The following is an 18987-nucleotide window of genomic DNA, read 5'->3' as shown; positions in this document are numbered from 1 at the left end:
TCATTGCTCTATACTCTGCTTCAGCACTTGAACAAGACACCACCTTCTGCTTCTTGCTCTTCCATGTGACCAGGTTTCCTCCAATGAAGGTGCAATAGCCTGTAGTTGATCTCCTATCAACTCTGTCTCCAGCCCAATCAGCATCACAATACCCAACAACTTCAGTACTCTTGTTACATGCCATCCATACTCCTTGGCCAGGCACCTCTCTTAGGTACCTTAAGATCCTCTCCACCATATTCCAATGATGCACCTTAGGAGCTCCCATGTGTTGACTCACTTGATTCACAGCAAAACACACATCGGGTCTGGTGATGGTTAGATAGATGAGCTTGCCCACCATTCTTCTATACTTCTTGATATCTCCAAATGGTGTTGACCCATACTCCCCTTCTCTCAGCACCTTGTATCCTTCTTCTAATGGAGTCTTGGCCTTTTTACTCCCAAGGTTTCCTGCCTCCTTTAAAATATCAAGTGTGTACTTCCTTTGAGATAAGAATAGCCCCTCTTTAGAGCGGAAGATCTCAATCCCAAGAAAATACTTCAACTCTCCCAAATCCTTTATATCAAAGGCACATTTAAGAAATGTTTTAGTTGAGAGAATACCTTCCTTGTTGCTACCAGTGATGATAATGTCATCCACATAGACTAAGATGACCACAATACCTTGCTTACTAGTCAGTGTGAAGAGGGTGTGATCAGCTTCTGACTTTACAAAGCCTCTTCCATTGAGGGTGGTGCTCAACTTATGGTACCAAGCCCTTGGAGATTGCTTCAAGCCATAAATTGCCTTCTTTAATCTGAGAACATTTCATGGCTTCACTATGTTCTCAAGACCAGGAGGTGGTCTCATGTAGACTTCATCCTCTAATTCTCCTTGAAGAAAGGCATTCTTCACATCCATCTGCCATAAATCCCACTCAAGATTGACAGCAAGAGATAAGAGAATCCTTACAGTGTGAAGCTTGGCCACTGGTGCAAAAGTGTCTAGATAATCTTCACCATACACTTTAGTATATCCCCTTGCAACCAGTCTTGTCTTCTTTCTTTCTGGTTTTCCATTGGCTCCATACTTGATAGTGTAGAGAAGCCGGCTTGTCACTGCCTTCTTTCCTTTTGGAAGTTCAGTCTCAAACCATGTATCATTCTTGATCATGGCTCCCATCTCATCTCCAACAGATTCTCTCCACTCCTTGTGTTGCATAGCTTCTTCATATGTTCTTGGAATGTATTCCTGATCCAATTCACTGATGAAGACTTGATGATCTTCTGGATATTGAGCAAGGGAGCATACTGCACTTATTGGGTGAGCTACAGCTTCAGCATTGAAGTAAACTTCTGTGTTGATCCACTGTGAGGGTTTCCTGATCCTTGTACTCCTTCTCAAAAGTTGTATCTGCTCAGGTTCTGCTTCATTTCCTTCACTTGGCGCCTCTACTTGAGTCTCAACATCTGATTCTGATGGCATCTCATCTTGATCATGAGCTACAGAGCTATCTTCAGGTTGAGCTTGTGTAGACTGCTCAACATTTCTACTGCCCCCCTCATGATTAGGATGAGTGCTCTCAACACTATCAGCTGCAGTAGATGATAAATTTTCAGGGACATGTTCCACACTTGGTAAAGAGGGCATACTGATTCTCAGGCTCTCCATTACTCCCCTAAGGTTATTTGCTCTATCTGAGACTGATTGAGAAAGATCTTTGAGCTCATCCCAACTCTTTCCATCATAATAGCCTCTAGATTCTGCAAACTTCACATCCCTCGAGACAAAAACCCTTCTTGACTCTGGATCATAGCACTTATACCCCTTCTGAGTTGGAGAGTAACCAATGAACATAGCTTTTGAGCTTTTAGCATCAAGCTTGTTCCTCAGCTCCCCAGGTATCATCACAAAACAGAGGCATCCAAACACACGCAAATGGTCCAAAGATGGTTTGGTCTTATTTAGAACCTCAAAAGGATACATGTCGTTGAGGACTTTAGTTGGAGTTCTATTGATCAGATAAGTAGCAGACATCACAGCATCACTCCAGAATCTTTTTGGAACATTGGTGTGGAACATCATTGATCTTGCTACCTCCATCAATTGTCTGTTCTTTCTCTCAGCAACTCCATTCTGTTGAGGAGTGTAAGGACAGCTTGTCTGGTGAGTAATCCCATGTTGAGCAAGATATTGCTTAAATGCATGACTTGTATACTCTCCACCATTATCTGACCTTAGAATTTTCATTTTGGCATTGAAATGGTTGCAGATATGGGTCTGGAAATTCTTGAAAGCATCCAACACCCTGTCCTTAGACAGAATCAATGTCACCCAAGTGTATTTGGATTTCTCATCAATGAAGGTGACAAAATATTTGTGGTTCTCTCTGGACACACATGGAGCAGTCCATACATCACAGTGAACTAGGTCAAAACATCTTTCATAGATGGTGCTAGACTGTGAGAAGACTGTTCTACAATGCTTCCCCAATATGCAAGCTTCACAATCATCATTCTTGAAGACCACACCTGGAAGCATCAAGTTTAGGGCTCTTGTATGAGGATGTCCCAACCTAGCATGCCATAGTGTGCTATCAACCCCGCTGGATGTACTAGCCAAACACTAAGAAGTGGATGGTCTAGACATCTCTGTCTTCTGAAGATGATATAGTTCATTGTGAACGTGCCCCTTTCCAATCACTTGGACTGTCTTTAAGTCTTGAAATTCAACCTCATCTGGTCTGAAGACAACCTGACAACTCAGATCAACAGTAGCCTTTCTCACAGATAGCAAGTTTGATGTAAACTGAGGCATATACAAGGCAGTAGATTCCCTATCAAACAACCTCAGGTTCCCTATCCCGTCTATCTTAATCTTATCATCATTTGCTATTTGAACATTCCCTGAGGAAGGCTGGACATCACTCATCAAGTTTCTATCACTAATCATGTGATGGCTTGCTCCTGAATCTATAATGATAAGTTTAGGGTCAAGAGAGTGTGTACCAGCCTTCTTGAATGAGATAAAGGCTTGGATAAGGGAATGTAGGTCACTCATGGTTGCTGGACCATCAGTGTTGGCTGCACTATCAGTACTTCTCCATGTTCCTTCTTCATTTGAACCACCAATGACAGATGAATACATGGTTCGACCTTGAATCGATGGATGCTCAAACTCTTTGATTACATTCCTGGCTTGATTCAAGTCACTTCTTCTTGGCATATTGTGGTTCTTATGTTGTTCCTTAGCCTTCTTGTACTCTGGAAACAACACCATGTTGGAGTTCTCCCTCATGGAGAGATATGGACCAGTGGACAATAGATTGTTCCTACTGATTTTGAGATAAACTGGACTTTGAAGAAGCTTTTCCTGATATGGTTGAAGCTTTCTTGAGTTCCAGAGAATAGGGTACTCCTCTATCTTGAGTTCTGGTGAGGTTCTTCCCTTTTGAAAGACCTTTGGACCAGTGGATAAAAGGATGTATCCAACAGATTTTGAAGATAATCTGAGAAAAAAAGAAAGAAATTTGCGGAAGCTTTTGTGAGTTTCAGGAGCTTAATGCTCTGATACCATGTTAGAATGAGAATTATTGAGAGTTTATTTATGGAGAATGAAGAACATGAAGAACATAGAGAGAGAGAAAGTAGATCTCAAGATGTAAGAGAGAGAAGGAGATAATAGTTTCCTTAATTTAATTGTGGATCTGGGTACAAATATTTAAAGACAAGTGACCTCAGTACACAATATAATAAAATATCTTCTTCTCTCTTCTTCTTCTCTTCAATAAAATCGAGCTTATAAAACCCTTATAAAGCCTTATAAAACTTTATAAAACCTTATAAAAGCTTTATAAAACCTTATAAGTCTGGCAGCTTAATTCTCAAGTCTGGCAGCTTAATTCTTAAGTCTGGCAGCTTAATTCTCAAATCTGCCAGCTTACTTCTGCTTCATGTCAACAATTGGTACAGAGCTAATCGTGAACCGATTTGGTTTTGTTACCGGTTTGTTGACCAGAAGCCTCGTCTAGGTCTTGGAAGACGACCGGCTTCTATAAAATTCATATCCTTATGTGAGGTAATTCTATAACCAAAAAATATATAAAAGAACATGCATGCAAACACATATTAAGATGATTGATTAGTGTAGTAAAACCATAACTAAATCTTTTCTAAATAGTTTGTATGGAAATGATATTATGGCTCAATATATATACTCTTTTTGTTATATATATACACTTATATATTTTTATATTGTGCAATCAGAGCCGGCCTTGGACGGAAGCGAGAGAAGCAGGTGCTTCCGGCCATTACTAAAGTATTAAACATACCGGCCACATATTGATATAAGTGATTCCATAGCTCAGATGGTAATGCTATGTATTTATGCAAGGGAGGTGGGGAGTTGGAGCAACCCTATTGATCATTGCTTAATTTTTTTTTTTGTTCTTATAAAGGGTAAAATATAAATAGGCCACATTTTTGCAGATTTGCTTTCTAGCCCAATAATTATTAGGACCGGCTCTGTGTGCAATACAATAAAATGTTTAGAAAACATGTATGGTTGTAAGACTATAATAAGAACATGATTATTGGGAGGTTCTTAGGATGAGGTTCTTAGCGGAATATAAGAACCCGTCTCTTAACTTTTAACTAAAAAAGCTAAAAACCGTCTCTTAAAACTCTTATTTAAGAGTGGTTCTTACCTTTTTTTAGTTAAAAGTTAAGAGTCAGGTTCTTATATTCCGCTAAGAATCCCACCTTAAAAACCCTCCAATAATCATGTAAGTATCTCCAGCACAATTTTAAGTATTTACATTAATACTAGGAGTTTTCTTGCGTCATGCGCAGAAATAATAATTTTTAACACAACATTTTTTACTTCAAAAGAAAATTTTGATTTATATTTCAACATTATTAATTTATATCTTAACTTCAATAGTTATAAAAAATCATAAACGTATTTTTGTAATCTTATTTTTTTTATTTGGTATAATTATTTAAATTTGATTTGATTTAATTTTTAATAAAGATAAATTTAAATTTTATAAAAATAGTTTTAATTATATTATTGCGTTTAATGATTATATATATATATATATATATATATATATATATATTTACATATAAATATAAATTCTAATAAATTTGAAACTTTGTTTGTTTTACTTAAACTGAAAAATCTTTTTGTTAATTTAAATGATGAAGATGAACGGGTAAATTTAAATAATGTTTAAATATTTAACTATCAATTTTTTTGGATTAGTGTTACTTTATTTAGTTTATTTTTATTAATGTGAGATACATATATATTATTATTTTAATTGTGATATATGAATTATTAATATATTTAATAGTTTACCATTAATAAATATTTATATGAAAAATTGTCATTAATGATGATATATGAGTTATTTTTATTACCATATTTAAAATACCTGCAAAAAAATTTAAATTTTTATAAAGAAATTTTTACATCTCACAATTAATATGATGTCATGTCAATATTTTCTAAAACCATGTCATCTATTTTAAGTGTCATGTCATCTTTTTTTCAGCGAGAATGATTGCAGTGACGACATGTGTATAAATCACTTCGCAAATATAGTCTAGGGGATTTTAGTAAAATTTATTTATCTGATTAAATTTTAAATATTTTAAAAAATAATTACACTAATAAAAAAAAGATACACTGTAGAAACCATCATTCACTCAAAGTTTCTTCAGGAAAAAACTGATCTCACTTTTTTTTATGAGAAATTTTCTTTAGAAACCACGATTAATCCTGCTGTAAAATGGCGCAAATTCATGAACCCGTTCAGGGGGATCAACAAGTTGAGGTGCAGCCGCCCAAACCGGTGATCTTCCACGATGGAGGCCTTATGAAACGACCTACACCGGCCAACGCTCTCATCATCCTACTCTGGTTCCCATTTGGAATCATTCTCTCGGTGCGCTCACTTTCCCAATGTGGCTCATACCTTGTGTCATTCTGCCGAGTCACCGTGAAGGGCAAGCCTCCGCCTAAGGCTGGAAACTCTCGTGGCGTACTCTTTGTATGTAACCACAGAAGAACTATGATAGATCCGCTTGTGATATCTTATGCCCTCGGACGTAGCATCCCTGCCGTTCTAATATCTGAGCTCTTGCGGTTTTATGATATTTTGAGTCCGGTCCCCATCGTACGGTTCACCAGAAACCGTGATGTGGACGCAGTAGTAATGATGGAGAAGGAGCTGTCCAAAGGAGATCTAATGGTCTGTCCCGAAGGATCCATTTGTTATCAACCGTTCGTACTAAGGTTATATTATTTATCTACTCATATGTATACAATTGTCTATCATAACCTAGTGAAGCAATGGTCAACTATACCTAACACTTTTTGTGCAGGTTTAGCGGAGTTAACAGACAAGGATCGTGCCTGTGGCGATTAATTGAAGATTTGGATTCTTCCAAAGGCCTCTAAGAAGTTGGAATGGTCTCTACTTGATATTCTTATTCATGAATCCAACACTATAGTACGAGATTACGTTCCTTGACCAGCTTCCATTGGAGGCCACTTGTTCATCCGGCAATAGCCCATTCGACGTTGCTAACCATGTTCAGAGAATCTTGGCGGAGACGTTAGGGTTCGAATGCACCCAACTCGGGAGAAAGGCCAAGTACAATGTTCTCACTTAAAACACAAACGGTGTTGGAAGATCACTTTCTAAGAAAATATGATCGCAATGGAAGTAATTAGTGTAAAGGAAAATTACTTTTGAATAACTTAACGAATATAAAAAAAACGAAGCTTACACTTAAAAAAACATTTCGTGTATCAACCTCTCTTCAGCCTTGTTCAATGGCTGATTCTCAAAATTAATACTAGTATTTTACAACACTTGGTGATTCGTTACAACAGTATCTCAGGCCAAGGTACTGTCTGCATACTCCATTGCCCTTTGCTTCACGTACTCGACTCTCTCCTCGTCACCAGCAGATTTCTCATATTCCAAGAACTTCTTGAACAGAAACTGAGAAAACAAAGCGCAAAAGGGTTAAGAAAAATCTTCTGTAATCTCAAATGCAATATATGAAAAGGAGATTTTCTGATGAGAGGTGATCAGAGAGTATGGCGCACCTTCATCTTCTTAGGAGGCAAACTCAAGCTAATGGCTCTCTCGAACAAAGATCTAATCACATCAACTTCTCCCAACCGAATCTCCTGTAATAACCCAACAACAAAACATACGTTATAAACAATATGGCAAATTGAACAGAAGTACTGAAGAAGCGGAATATAACGAACCTGGTCAAGATAAACACTCCACAAGTCTGTTCTCTTTGGGTATTCCCTAAGAACGCCTTCAAAAAGTGATCTCCCTCTGTCTGCATTTCCGCATTTGAACTCAAGAATAGCTGTCTGTGATATGAATTTAATGTGCTTATGGCGCGGAAGACATAGCAAGGCACGATTCACGATGGACTGAATGTCTTCCACGTCTTGCTTCAGATGACTTTGTACTTTTCTTAACCAAACCTACAAAAGCAGACATCGGATAAAAAGTTAAAAGAGTGAAGAACGAACCCTCACTAAGAGAAGATAAAGAGCAAACAAATATCAGTTACCTTGCAAGATTGCTTGAACTTCTTGACCATCTCATCAAGCAGCTTATCAGCCAATTTATATTGCTCTGTTCTCTCGTATACGCCCAAGAGAGCGTGGTAAACTTTCTTTGGGTCACAGTATTGACGTGCTCTTTCAAAAACTTTCTTAACAGCTTCCTGAATATGAGAAACAAACATGAGTAAGATAGCATATATATAAATTTTTATTGGTTAGATAAGCTTTCGCTGAGGTCATATGTCTATTACCTCTGGAGGACTTCCATGTTCATTTTCCAAATTGAAGTAAGCAACCCATATGTTTAGCTTCTCATCTTCTTCACGAATATTTATAGTCCTCAAGGCCCTTCAGTAGAGATTTATGATTAGACGAGACCCAAAAAAACAAAAATAGAGAAGATCGATCACACATGAAATACAGATGCCAACAAACGATTTAGCATCGCTACAAGTTCACTGCATTTCCCTTTTTCTTGAATGATGTGAATAGAAGTTGGGGAAAATTACCTCTCAGCGATGGACCTGGCTTTCTCAATATCAGCCAAACTGAGCATGAACGCCATATACTTAATCCAGACAAAGCTGCTATTTGGAGAGCTTCTAACCAATTTCTCGAATTCATCAGCACTCTCAGGAGCATGATTCTCCAGCAATCTTCCTTCAGCAGCTTGTATTTTTCTCTCTCTGCACAAGTAATTTCCATAAGCACAGGATGAAACCAAATATATAAGCAACATTTGAGGAACTACAGAAATAGCCAACCTTTCTTCTTTGTCTTTCTGCTTTTCCCTTCTCTTGCTCTTTTCATCTTTATCGACTCCCTGTAGCTTCTCATTCTGATCATTGTCAAATCCCGCTTCCTCAATGTCGTCAAGGTTAACCTCAAGCGCAGGGATAGAAGCCCTTGATTCAACTTGGGCAAGAACCAGAGAAGTTCCACTCTGTCTTTCAGAACCTGTTTCCTGGAACCCGAAATTACCAACTGCTGCAAGAACTCCCGACTTCAAATCATTGATTGGATCACATTCCATGCTGTCTTCCTTAGCGTTTTCTTCAGAAGGTGGCTGTGCCTTGACATCATCGTCGTTCATAAAATAAGAACTCTTCATCCCAAGCGATATACGTTGCTTTTCCTCGTCCAACTAGGGGAAACACCAAATTGAAAAGAAACATCATATACCAATGATATCTTAAAACAGTTATGTAAATCATAGAAAAGCTACGTTTAAGATAACTCCTCGATTATATTTAACTGGGCTGTTAGAGCATAAGGCTAGAAAGATCAGTGGTTGTGAAAGGGTACACTACACAGCACTAATTCTTACTGACAAATGACTTCATACCTTCAAAATCTTTGCGGTGACACTTTCCCCAGCCTCATATCTGGCTTGTACATCCTCGATACGATCATCAGAAAGCTGTGATTTATGACATAATCCAACCTACCACAAAAAAAGGCAGACAGTAGGTAATAAAGTAAAATATGGCTACTCCCTAAGGCAAGCAGCATAATGTCTGATATCAGCAGATTTTAAGGTAATACAGAACTAGATCTTTACCATGCTCGTTTTGTCTATTGTAATGAATAAGCCATAGGGCTCCACTCGTTTGATGCTCCCTGATATCACGTCTCCAACATGGAATTGCTTCAAATCATAAGATTCAGATTTTGGTTGCCCACCCGCATTTCCTTTCTTCAGAGTGACTTCTACCCGCTTGGATAACGACTCGACATTTAACACCCTATAACTTATTTGGTTAGACCAGAGTATTCAGTGTATTACATAATACTTGTTTCACATGAAATCTGCTTTACCTGCCAGTTACAAGTTTCCCTACTGGAAACTCCTTTTCGGGATCCTTGACAAAAGTATCACTTAAATTTGACAATAGAACTTTCGCGTCGAGTTTCCTTGAAAGCATAATAAAACAACCTTTTGACATCGTATTCTTGACATAACCCTGTAAAAGTTCGAATTAACATAAGTTCTACCGCAAGAAAAGGAACTGAGTTGCTGAGTCATGGTTATAGATGCAAAAGTACCTGGATGGCCATATCAGGAGAAAGATCTTCAATCCTTTCAAAACGTTTGCATATATTGACACTGCGAATTACCATCAGGTTAATAAGCAAGTGAAAGATCATGCGATTTCAAGTTAACACAGAGTCAAGGCTCATCGAAAATCATATGGTAGTTATCACCAAGTCTGTTACTTATTCCACTCTATTGAGAAAAAAACGAGGAATACACATGAATTGGAAGGCTGATGATAAGCTTATAGACAAAAGAAAAAACTTACTTATTATTTGAAGCTTCTGAGAGTTGGTCAGAAGTCATACCATCTAGAGATGTCCGTAACGACAATTCAATTTGCAAAGTCCCTTTACTAGAATTGCTGATTTCCAAGACCTTGCACTTGACAAACTGACCTTCATGAAAACCATCTAATGGATTGGAGACCCATGAATCATTGATTTCAGTAAAATGAACTCTCCCAAACACGTTAGGACCTATTTGCACACGAAGTCCACCAACACCAGGAAGTATCTTAGAAATTCTTCCACCAAGAATGTCTCCTTCATGAATGAATAGAGTAGCATCATCACCAGGAATACTATTGTCTAGATTATCCGTTTTACAGCCTCCACCGTTGGCAATGCTTTTCTGGATATCAAGTAGTGGACGCTGAACCAACTGTGCTGTTTTCTTCTCTTTATTGTACGTCAAAACATAGCCTGAAACAGCTTTACCGATGGGAAAACGCCTCTCGAACTCCTCAAGTTCTTGAGCGTCGCATGCAGTGTCTAAAATGAATACGCCGGCCGTCACATTGCGAGATATTGTCAGCCAAACCCATTCTTTATCCACTTTGTAGACGTATCCCCTGACACGCTCTCCATTAACAAACTCAAGTTGTTCCCTCACTTGAATGCCATTCAATTCACTGGAGTCTACTTGAAATTGCAAAATAGAAAATAAATGGAAACATGTTATCACCTTGTGTGAACAAAAAGTTGATATGTTAGATACACACAAGCAAACTTCTCAATCAAACGCAAACAGTTTTATAATTTTTTAATCTAAGCCTATAACTATAGAATTAAATGAAAATAATTTTGCAAACATAATAGCTAGAGGTGGCCATCAAAGAACAATTTAAACAGATGGATCTGAACATTTTCACAAATAATACCATCTCACAATATCCCGGACGATCTAGACTAATGAAAACAACAACATTCTAAACCCTAAAGCATGTGATAGGTCTGTAATATCAATTCCAAGTGCGAATCAATGGGCCATATTTTTTTCAATTTTCTTGGATTACCTCTAAGTATTGCGGGCTTTGAAGAAAGCTCCCAAAGACTCTTTTTGATATTAGTATGCCAGGGCTTTGCAATAACCCTTGCAGACACTGATTGCCCGACTCTGAATTTGGAAAAAGGTTCTTCACTTGTACTTACATCATCCACCTATCCAGCGAAGAGTCGAGTCGTATAAGCATTTTTGTGCACCCAATATTGAATAATGAATATTATTATTAATATCTAAAATGATGATGGCAACACAAGAAAAATCACCTCCGTTATGTGGATTCTTCCTCGGAAACTTTGGCCAAAGTTTACTCTTACTTCCAAAGGCTTTATTTCAGTAATCTGGAAAAGTAGAAGATGTTAGTCTAAGACAGTTGAAGTTATGGTGGCAGGGCTAGTTGACTAACTCAGGTAGTCCTCTTCGATTTTTAGTTTTTTTTTTTCATTTAACTATCTTACCTATGTTAAGGTTTGTTATGTATAATTCTGAAGTAATTCGATAGTTAATAATTTAAAGTACATTCCGCTCAAGTTTCAACAGTGAAGCAATTAATACTGCACCTCAAGCTCACTGAAAAAAGACGAGCTTGTTGAATAAAAATAGAAAGACATAAGAAAGTAGGGCGTTAGTACCTCGGCGTGGACAACAGAACCAACCCCACAACTGGATTTATTCCTTGTCCTCTTCGAATGGGGTGTATCAGAAATACCCGAAACAGAGTCAAGAAGTAGAAGCAACCTCCCCGACGTCAAAGAGTTTTGCAGAGACTCCACAGACGCAACAACACTGCGCAAAGAAATTAACAAAAAAAAATTAGCTACGATCTACAAACGACAACAGTAAGGACTGCTTCTACTATTGCTAATTATACGTACGATGAGAAGATATAATATCAACTGCCAATGGAGATAAAGACATTCACATTTTCTATTAGTTTAGCTAGTCACGGCCAAGAAAGCATGAGATAAAGGATTCGTGAAAAAGGGGAGCACAATTTACAAGTAAAAGATTGGTTAGAAAATGAATGAATCACCTTTGTCCAGCTGAAAATTGTTTCACTGGTAACTTCTGTGTGTTATAGTCTGATATTGACGCATATCCTATAGTGTAACCATGTTCTGGAATCGACAAAATCTGAAAAAAATAAAAAGTGGCAACTCTGAGTAACATGCAGTAAAATATTAACTTATTGTAATAAAGTACTTACCAGGTATTGCTCCTTCACAATCTCTACAACAGCGCTGACCCTTTGGTGGACTTCAAGTTCCTTGGAAATACCTCTTCTACGTTTCTGAAGGAAAAAAAACAATATGGCATAAGCCAGCTGAGATCAGCATCACCAACCACAGCAATTCAATTTGAACTCAAGCTAACAACAATGGGCATGCAAGAAAACACGAATAAAGCAAAAGAATATATTTTATTATATGGAAACCTTTTTGGACTGGTTGTTGGACACCTCTTTGGTTGAGTTGTTTATGAGCTCAGGCCGCAAAGACAAATCAACTAGTCTCTCTGCCCTAGATATATCAAGAACAACTGCTTCGACAACAGAACCGTGTTCCAAAGTAGCTCCGCCCACTACATATAGAAAAACAATGTGTCAGACAGACAAGGTACAGATGTTTTAATACTATAATGTAAACTGAACCCCGACTTAGATTCTCCACAATGACTTACAATGATACTGAGGTATAAAACCAAGCACGTTATCAATATTGTCAAAATTCACCACCAAACCAAGGTCATTTTGCTCATGTACGGTTCCCTTGACCAAACTCCCAATAGAGAATTTCTCAACCCAACTACATTCACTTTCAGTATTATCAGATGACTGCAGGTCCGAGATCTGAACATATGACACAATGCACGTTAGAAATCAATCCTTCTTTACATCACTTGCAGTACAGTGATACACAAAATTATATAGACAGGTGCAACACAACGGGTTCCATAAAGTCTTAAAGCCCAATAAAAAGAGAGAATGTCCCAAGAACACTACCTTCTCATCCGTAAGGAAGTACTCCTGGATAAAAGAAGCATCTACAGAAGCACAAGATGACTGTTTCAATGAAAGAGTTATCCTGCTTTTTTCTTGATTGATCTACAAAGAAATATTGCACATGGTCAAGACTTCATAGTATCTTCAACAAAATTAATATAAGGCCTCGAATCTAGCCTTCACATACATCAACTATATTAGCCCGAACCGATTGTCCAACAAAGAAGGATTCAGACAGATCTGCCCTGGGATCGTCAATTGCCTAAAAAATAAATAGGAAAAAAATTTAAACACAGTATGCCAACAAAATTTGATAAAAGAAGGCATGTGAAAACCCACCTTGCTTCTAGGGGCGAAACCAGTCAACCGACCCAGAAAACGGACAAAGCAGCCATTTTCAATCAAGTTACAAACATAACCCTGTGTACAAGTTCATTAAAAAAATGTGACTAAACAAACAAACAAAAATCTACTGTTATATTTCAAAGACACAATTACTCACATGAACCACTGAGTTTGGCTGGAGCTGACTAATATCCGAAGGAAGCTCTTCAGTAAGCTTAATCAGAGAATATTTTGAAGAGAGAGCCAAGTTATTGCCGTCAATGTCTAAGATAAACAAAAAATACTCCATGTTATTATCAAGCTTCTTCAGCACACTAAAATAGTTTTAAAAAAATGCAACACCATCTCTGCTTTCTTGTAACCAGATGGATCATTTTTCTTAGTTTTTAAAACTACACAATCAGAGCAATCAAGCAGACTTGAGTTAATCACTTGGCGAAACAACTACATACCTCCTATAAATGTGTTAAGGATATATTAAAAAAAAGCCATCTGAAAATTCGCAAGAGTGATCAAAAACATACCTATTATCAGCAGCTTATCAAGCTCAAATCCAGGTCTTAGAAGGGATATCATTAGTTTTGCTTGGTCTACATCACAAAAAGAAAACTCAGAAACAAATGAATAAAAGCAAAACCCAATCGGTACGCTCATGTAGGAGAAAAACACATACCATGATGATCAGCTAAATGTTCAGCAGAAACTGTACCCTTCAGCAAACCTTTGGATTTAACATGGACAGTGACTGCCTGAGGAGTTATACTATCAATTACCCCAGATACAATACTACCTAACTTGATGGAATCGTCTTCAGAAACACTGTCAGAAAGGATGTACACAATGTGAGCAACAACAATTAATGATATTACGTCAGTCTTGAACGAGACATGATTATCACATCAGATTTAAAGGGAGAAACCTTGTTGGTTTTATCATAAAGCTGAGGTTGATCCTTCGAGTACCATGAACAGCACTGGTTACTCTGCATTTGACAACCTCCCCGACATGAAACACTGAACTGGGATCACTACCAGGCTCTAATCCAAGTTCAAATCTGCTTAATCAGAGTAAGTATACCATATTAGTGTAAAATTATCAAAATAAAAAATATTACCCAACGCCTTTATGATGGGGAAAAAACTCATCACTAAAACAGAACCAGAACAGTAAGACAAAGGCCCATGAGATACAACAAAGGGTGCAGTAACGACCTGGCAACAAATCCTTGCACCCCATTATAGAAGCGAACAAAGCATCCATGCTTTTCAATCTTTGTTATCCAGCCATGTGTCACTAATCCTTCAGTTGCATCAGCGTAAGAACTCAAAATCGGAAGTTTAGACTTGACCTGCAAGAATATACATATTACCTCCACTGCATGAGAAGAGACTTGAATGGGTAGTAACCAGAGACGTTATCTTAACATCTATGTTATGTACGAAGAGATTAATTAAATGGGATTTTCCTAATTCCAAATAAGAAACCAGTTTGAGAAAAAAAAATTCCTACAAATGTTTTTCGTCCATAGCTAAGTGAAAAGCTAAATAAAGAAGGAAAGTAGTTTCCATTCAAAACCGAAATGAAATAAGTGTGATAAATGAACCCTAGAATCAGCAGACGGAATAAAAGAAGGAACGATAATAGAAACGACCAATTATATAAGAGGGAAATTATTTGAACTTATAAGCCTCCTCGAAAACAATCAAAACGAATTTAACACATCACGGAATATGCAAACAATGAAACAAAGTCAGATCCGTCATGATAAGAAAACTTACAAGTGTTTTCTTGCATGTAACAGTTATTCTCTTTGATTTGCAGCCAAGCACCCGAAATATTAGTTCAGCTCCAACCTGAAAGAAGAATCATTCAAAATTTACGCATGCCCCAGCAACATTGCAAACCAATTAATGTAGTGCCAATGTAAGGAGCCTACCTTGAACTTTTTCCTGGGCTTCGTAACTTCAAACTCAGACATATGCTGAAGTGGGCACATTGCTTTCAAACCACCCGGAAATTGCACAATGGCACCAAATGTATCAACAGATATGATTTTTGCCTTCGTCACCATACCAGGCTTGACATCTGAGTGGGAGAAAGCTGGCCCTTCAAAAGCACTTTCCTGCTCATACAAAAACAAGACAAAGAGAAAGAGGCGTAAATGTAGGATTCTACATCAAACTACCGCTTAACTAGCATTCAAATTCCAATGTACGACGTTAAGAATCAGTACTGAAAGAATGGAAGATGCTTCACATGCCAACCATTGGTAAAGGTATTTAATCAATTAGCACGTCTAGTAGAGTACCTTTAAAGTCCCTATCGCCAACCCCTCCATATGCTTAAGGCCGAGGATTCGAACACGGATGCGGTTTCCTTCCTTGAAATTCTTTTCCAGTTTCTTTACTTCATCTTCTGCTGCGTCATAAGTCTGCAGTTACGAAAAATCTAGGTTAGAAGCAGGCCTGATTCTTTTAGAACTCTTAAATATTTATAAGAATAAGAGCAGCAAATTGGACATACGCTAACATATGCTGGAGTTGAAACAGGCTTAGAAGGGAGTTCAAGAAGAAGGCCTGATTTATCAACACGGACAACTTTTGCTTCATCAAATATGTCTCCGCTAGAGACATGCTGTAAAGAACCAAACACAAGTTTTACAATATAATTTATGAAAGAGCATCGATAAATGCCCTGAGGTATCAAAGTGATGAACCAATATTGTAAGATAGTCAATGAGCATTCGATTCAAAGCTTGAGTACGTAAAGCAGTAGTGAAAACAGTGGATGTAAGAACTGCTGGTATTACAAAACCATCTTTAAAACCCCAAATAGCTGCCAAATCAAGTTTCTCTTAATATCATATCCACCATTATATTTTACTAAAAGCTAATATACAAGTCAGTCGCTTACCAAAGGAGGAACCTTGTTACCAACAAGATGTGGGTTTAACGTCAAACCAACAGCTCTAGTTGATGGATCCATAAACAATATTCTAGCATTGACCTGAAAAAGCATTTTATGCAAGTTAACCAATAGGAGAAAAAATATCTCTCAGCAAAGAACATAAACCAAAAATTCAAAACAACCAAAACGAAGGAATCATTTGCAAGACAATAAGTAGTTAAACACTTCCAAAACTATGGTAATCGAATAAATCAAGCTAATTTGTACATCAAATAGAACGTAACACTTCAACAATGCATACCATCTTAGTCTGAGTATATTCATCCTTCCAGCTCTTGTTACACATTGGATTTTGTAAATGGAATAGATCAACCTGCACATCAATGAGAAATGTAACTCAGAAACGTCACCAAGGGTAATCAATAATGCACACTACTACCAAAATCAGGGTAACTCACCGTTCCAGTAAAGTACATAAGAAATCCTAACAGTATCCCATTCTCAAGTACAGATTGCACACGGGCATTAACCATCATGCCTGGTATGAGAAGATCAAACGACATACCACTAAGATCCTTGGTCTGCAAAATGGTACTCACGAGGTTAAGTTTGTTTAAATTAAAGAAACTTCACAGCGCAATTTGGGAAGCACGAGGCCTACCACACACTTCGCCACTGAATCTGGGTCCGCACTAAGAGAAACAATTTTCCGTTCTTTATCAATATTTGTAACCACGCCCTGAATAAGTTGCCCAGTCTTTAACTCTTGATTTCCTGGAAAATAGTAAATAAATATTTTTAAGACTACCGAAAACCAGAGAGCCAGGAAGTTCCCAAGAAAGATCAGACAAGTAATCAAAACTAAATGATTCAACGTGAATAAAGAGCTAAGAGGCGAGTAGGTCAATGAGATTTAGTACCATCTTTGCTTTTTTTGATAAATCCTGTGATAGAAGGCAATCCAAAGTGAAGGATATAACCATGATCTTCCACGCTTTTCACGCTTGCAGTGACTACCTGAACAAACATTATGGAAACGAAATGGAAGACCATTATTTTCATCAAAAAAATTGAGTTGGTAAAGATACAACCCCAGTTCAGAAGATAGCAGAAGAAAAGTGTATCAATATAGCTTATTGTTATCTAAAATCTCCTAGCATATGCAGCTTAATTAAAAAAACTCTAAGCATGGATATGCAAACATACTTAAATATTTAAATACCGGTACCCGCAAATACATTTGAAAATCTTACACAAGGCAGAGCGCCCAAGATAGAGAAATTACGAAACCAAGCATTGACATACCATTCCCGACTGAAAGGAATCCAAACTGAATCCCTTGTGCAACAAAGAAAGTCGCAACGAAAGCCATATTTTCCTTTTGCCCGCCTCCTTCTTATCATCATCTAACTGCAATACAAAGCAAGGAACAAGCTGGCCCACCGAAAAGATGTCTCGAAGGAGTTCATTTTCATCGTCCTGGTTGAGAAAAAGGAGTAACAAGTCAGTTCAGATTGCAAAAGCAAAAGAGCCAAGATGACCAAAGTACAGGGAAGAATTTAGACAGCCAGTTATAAACCACAAGCTGATACCTCTGTTCCGAAATCCGTAAAATCCAAGGCCTCGCTTGCGCGAACCAGTCCACGTAATCCCCCTGGAAGACTAATTACTATGTCCTTCTGGTTTACTTCAGTAACAACTCCAAGAAGCTTCATTCCCGGAGAGATATTCTGAACATAAATCACAAATGTATGTCAGAACCCAAAAAAAAGAAGAAGATATATAATCTGCTTAAGAAAAGCTTCTAGTACAGTAGCATCATGCAATCATGGTTATGAGGATAGATGGATGTCAATAGAAAGCAAAAATGCCATTGGTTAGTGCACAGGTGATAACGCGCATAAAAACAGCGAAGCACAACTGATTTACGAACTATCTACCTAGGGAAAAAAACAAGATAACATTGACTAAGAAACTTAGCTACTGTAAACTCAGCATCTTGATTAAACTCTGACGTTTACTACAATGCACGGATGATGCAGTGAACAAATGGATAAAACTTGAATCACTAGCTACAAGCTAAAGTAGCTATAAAGGTATGAACTTAATCAGCAATTCAAAAAACATATACGACAGTTAAGAGCTTAGTAACCTTAATGGTAATCTTATTGGCATATCTTGGCCGTTTTCCAGTTAAACCACCGTCAAAAAGAGATCCTAATTCGTCAACCTCGCTAGGGTTTCTCTTCATCTTAGGTTTACCTCCTTTACTCCTCTTGGAAACACGCTCCTCAGCTTCAAACTCAGCGTCGACCTCTTCATATATTTTCTTACGCTCTGTTTTGCTCAGAGAAGTGCCTCCCCCTAACAAACCAATTCAGAAACATCAACAAATTTTTGATTCATGGCATCTATTAATTCAATATACTCAGGGAGAAGCCAAACCTCGAGGAAAGTCAGGAACGTCTTCGAGCTGGAGAGCCATGGCTTCAGACCTTGCAGCGACATCGTCCTTCGTCTTCTTGAACGGTTTCTTCGATGACTTGAATACTTTAGTAGAGTCATTACGTTTTCCACTTGCAACTTTTTTCGACGGAGCCACCATCTCTCTCTAATGGCGGAAGCAAAACAAAATTGGAACTTTTTAGGGTTTAGAGTTAATGGAGAAGAAGAAATAGTTTTTGTAGGGTTTTTCGAGAACCGCCCGGTCTGAATTTTTAAACCAGATTTTTTTTTTATAATTCTAAACCCGGTCGGTTCGGATTTTAAACCAAAAAAAAAAACGTGAGAAGCTGAAGTGAACATGTTATGGGCCTAGGCCTTTTT

At 37.7% G+C, this 18987-nt stretch overlaps 2 protein-coding genes across 3 annotated transcripts; one reads left to right on the top strand and one right to left on the bottom strand.

Annotated features, from left to right (window-relative positions):
* Positions 1-5777: 5777 nt before the first annotated feature.
* LOC111206209 (glycerol-3-phosphate acyltransferase 5-like) lies at positions 5778-6663 on the top strand. Its single transcript, XM_022702606.1, has 2 exons — positions 5778-6239; positions 6502-6663. The coding sequence occupies exons 1-2, from the start codon at positions 5778-5780 to the stop codon at positions 6661-6663; spliced, it is 624 nt and encodes a 207-aa protein (XP_022558327.1).
* A 57-nt stretch (positions 6664-6720) lies between these two features.
* LOC106452513 (rRNA biogenesis protein RRP5) lies at positions 6721-18835 on the bottom strand. Of its 2 annotated transcripts, none has more exons than XM_013894658.3 (40): positions 18607-18835; positions 18314-18525; positions 17754-17891; positions 17467-17640; positions 17082-17178; positions 16823-16935; positions 16620-16742; positions 16463-16534; positions 16168-16260; positions 15778-15888; positions 15563-15685; positions 15191-15376; positions 15033-15107; positions 14466-14602; positions 14174-14308; positions 13928-14073; positions 13779-13844; positions 13412-13518; positions 13249-13329; positions 13097-13171; positions 12910-13011; positions 12588-12756; positions 12343-12488; positions 12115-12198; positions 11941-12041; positions 11540-11693; positions 11174-11248; positions 10921-11065; positions 9892-10546; positions 9635-9695; positions 9407-9552; positions 9150-9333; positions 8934-9032; positions 8353-8732; positions 8098-8274; positions 7840-7936; positions 7594-7749; positions 7274-7504; positions 7106-7189; positions 6721-6998 (listed from the first exon to the last, which is right to left on the bottom strand). In XM_013894658.3, exons 1-40 carry the CDS (start codon positions 18764-18766, stop codon positions 6891-6893), a joined length of 5778 nt encoding a protein of 1925 aa, XP_013750112.1. In that variant the 5' UTR covers positions 18767-18835; the 3' UTR covers positions 6721-6890. The 2 variants fall into 2 exon arrangements, with proteins under 2 accessions (XP_013750112.1, XP_013750113.1); XM_013894659.3 differs by having other exon boundaries at positions 9892-10543.
* Positions 18836-18987: the final 152 nt, after the last annotated feature.

Source organism: Brassica napus, chromosome C5 (assembly GCF_020379485.1).
Source record: "Brassica napus cultivar Da-Ae chromosome C5, Da-Ae, whole genome shotgun sequence".
Classification (NCBI taxonomy): domain Eukaryota; kingdom Viridiplantae; phylum Streptophyta; class Magnoliopsida; order Brassicales; family Brassicaceae; genus Brassica; species Brassica napus.
The sequence above is the reverse complement of the archived record's forward strand: the minus strand, read 5'-3'. Positions and strand labels throughout refer to the sequence as shown.

Coding starts and splice junctions, on each gene's coding strand:
- LOC106452513 (XM_013894658.3), bottom strand. CDS start 18,766: ATGGTGGCTCCGTCGAAAAAAGTTGCAAGTGGAAAACGTAATGACTCT. Junction 15,686..15,777: donor CAACTCCAGCATATGTTAGC/GTATGTCCAATT, acceptor TCGTAACTGCAG/ACTTATGACGCAGCAGAAGA. Junction 9,033..9,149: donor CAATAGACAAAACGAGCATG/GTAAAGATCTAG, acceptor TTTTTGTGGTAG/GTTGGATTATGTCATAAATC.
- LOC111206209 (XM_022702606.1), top strand. CDS start 5,778: ATGGCGCAAATTCATGAACCCGTTCAGGGGGATCAACAAGTTGAGGTG. Junction 6,240..6,501: donor TGTCCAAAGGAGATCTAATG/GTCTGTCCCGAA, acceptor CCAACACTATAG/TACGAGATTACGTTCCTTGA.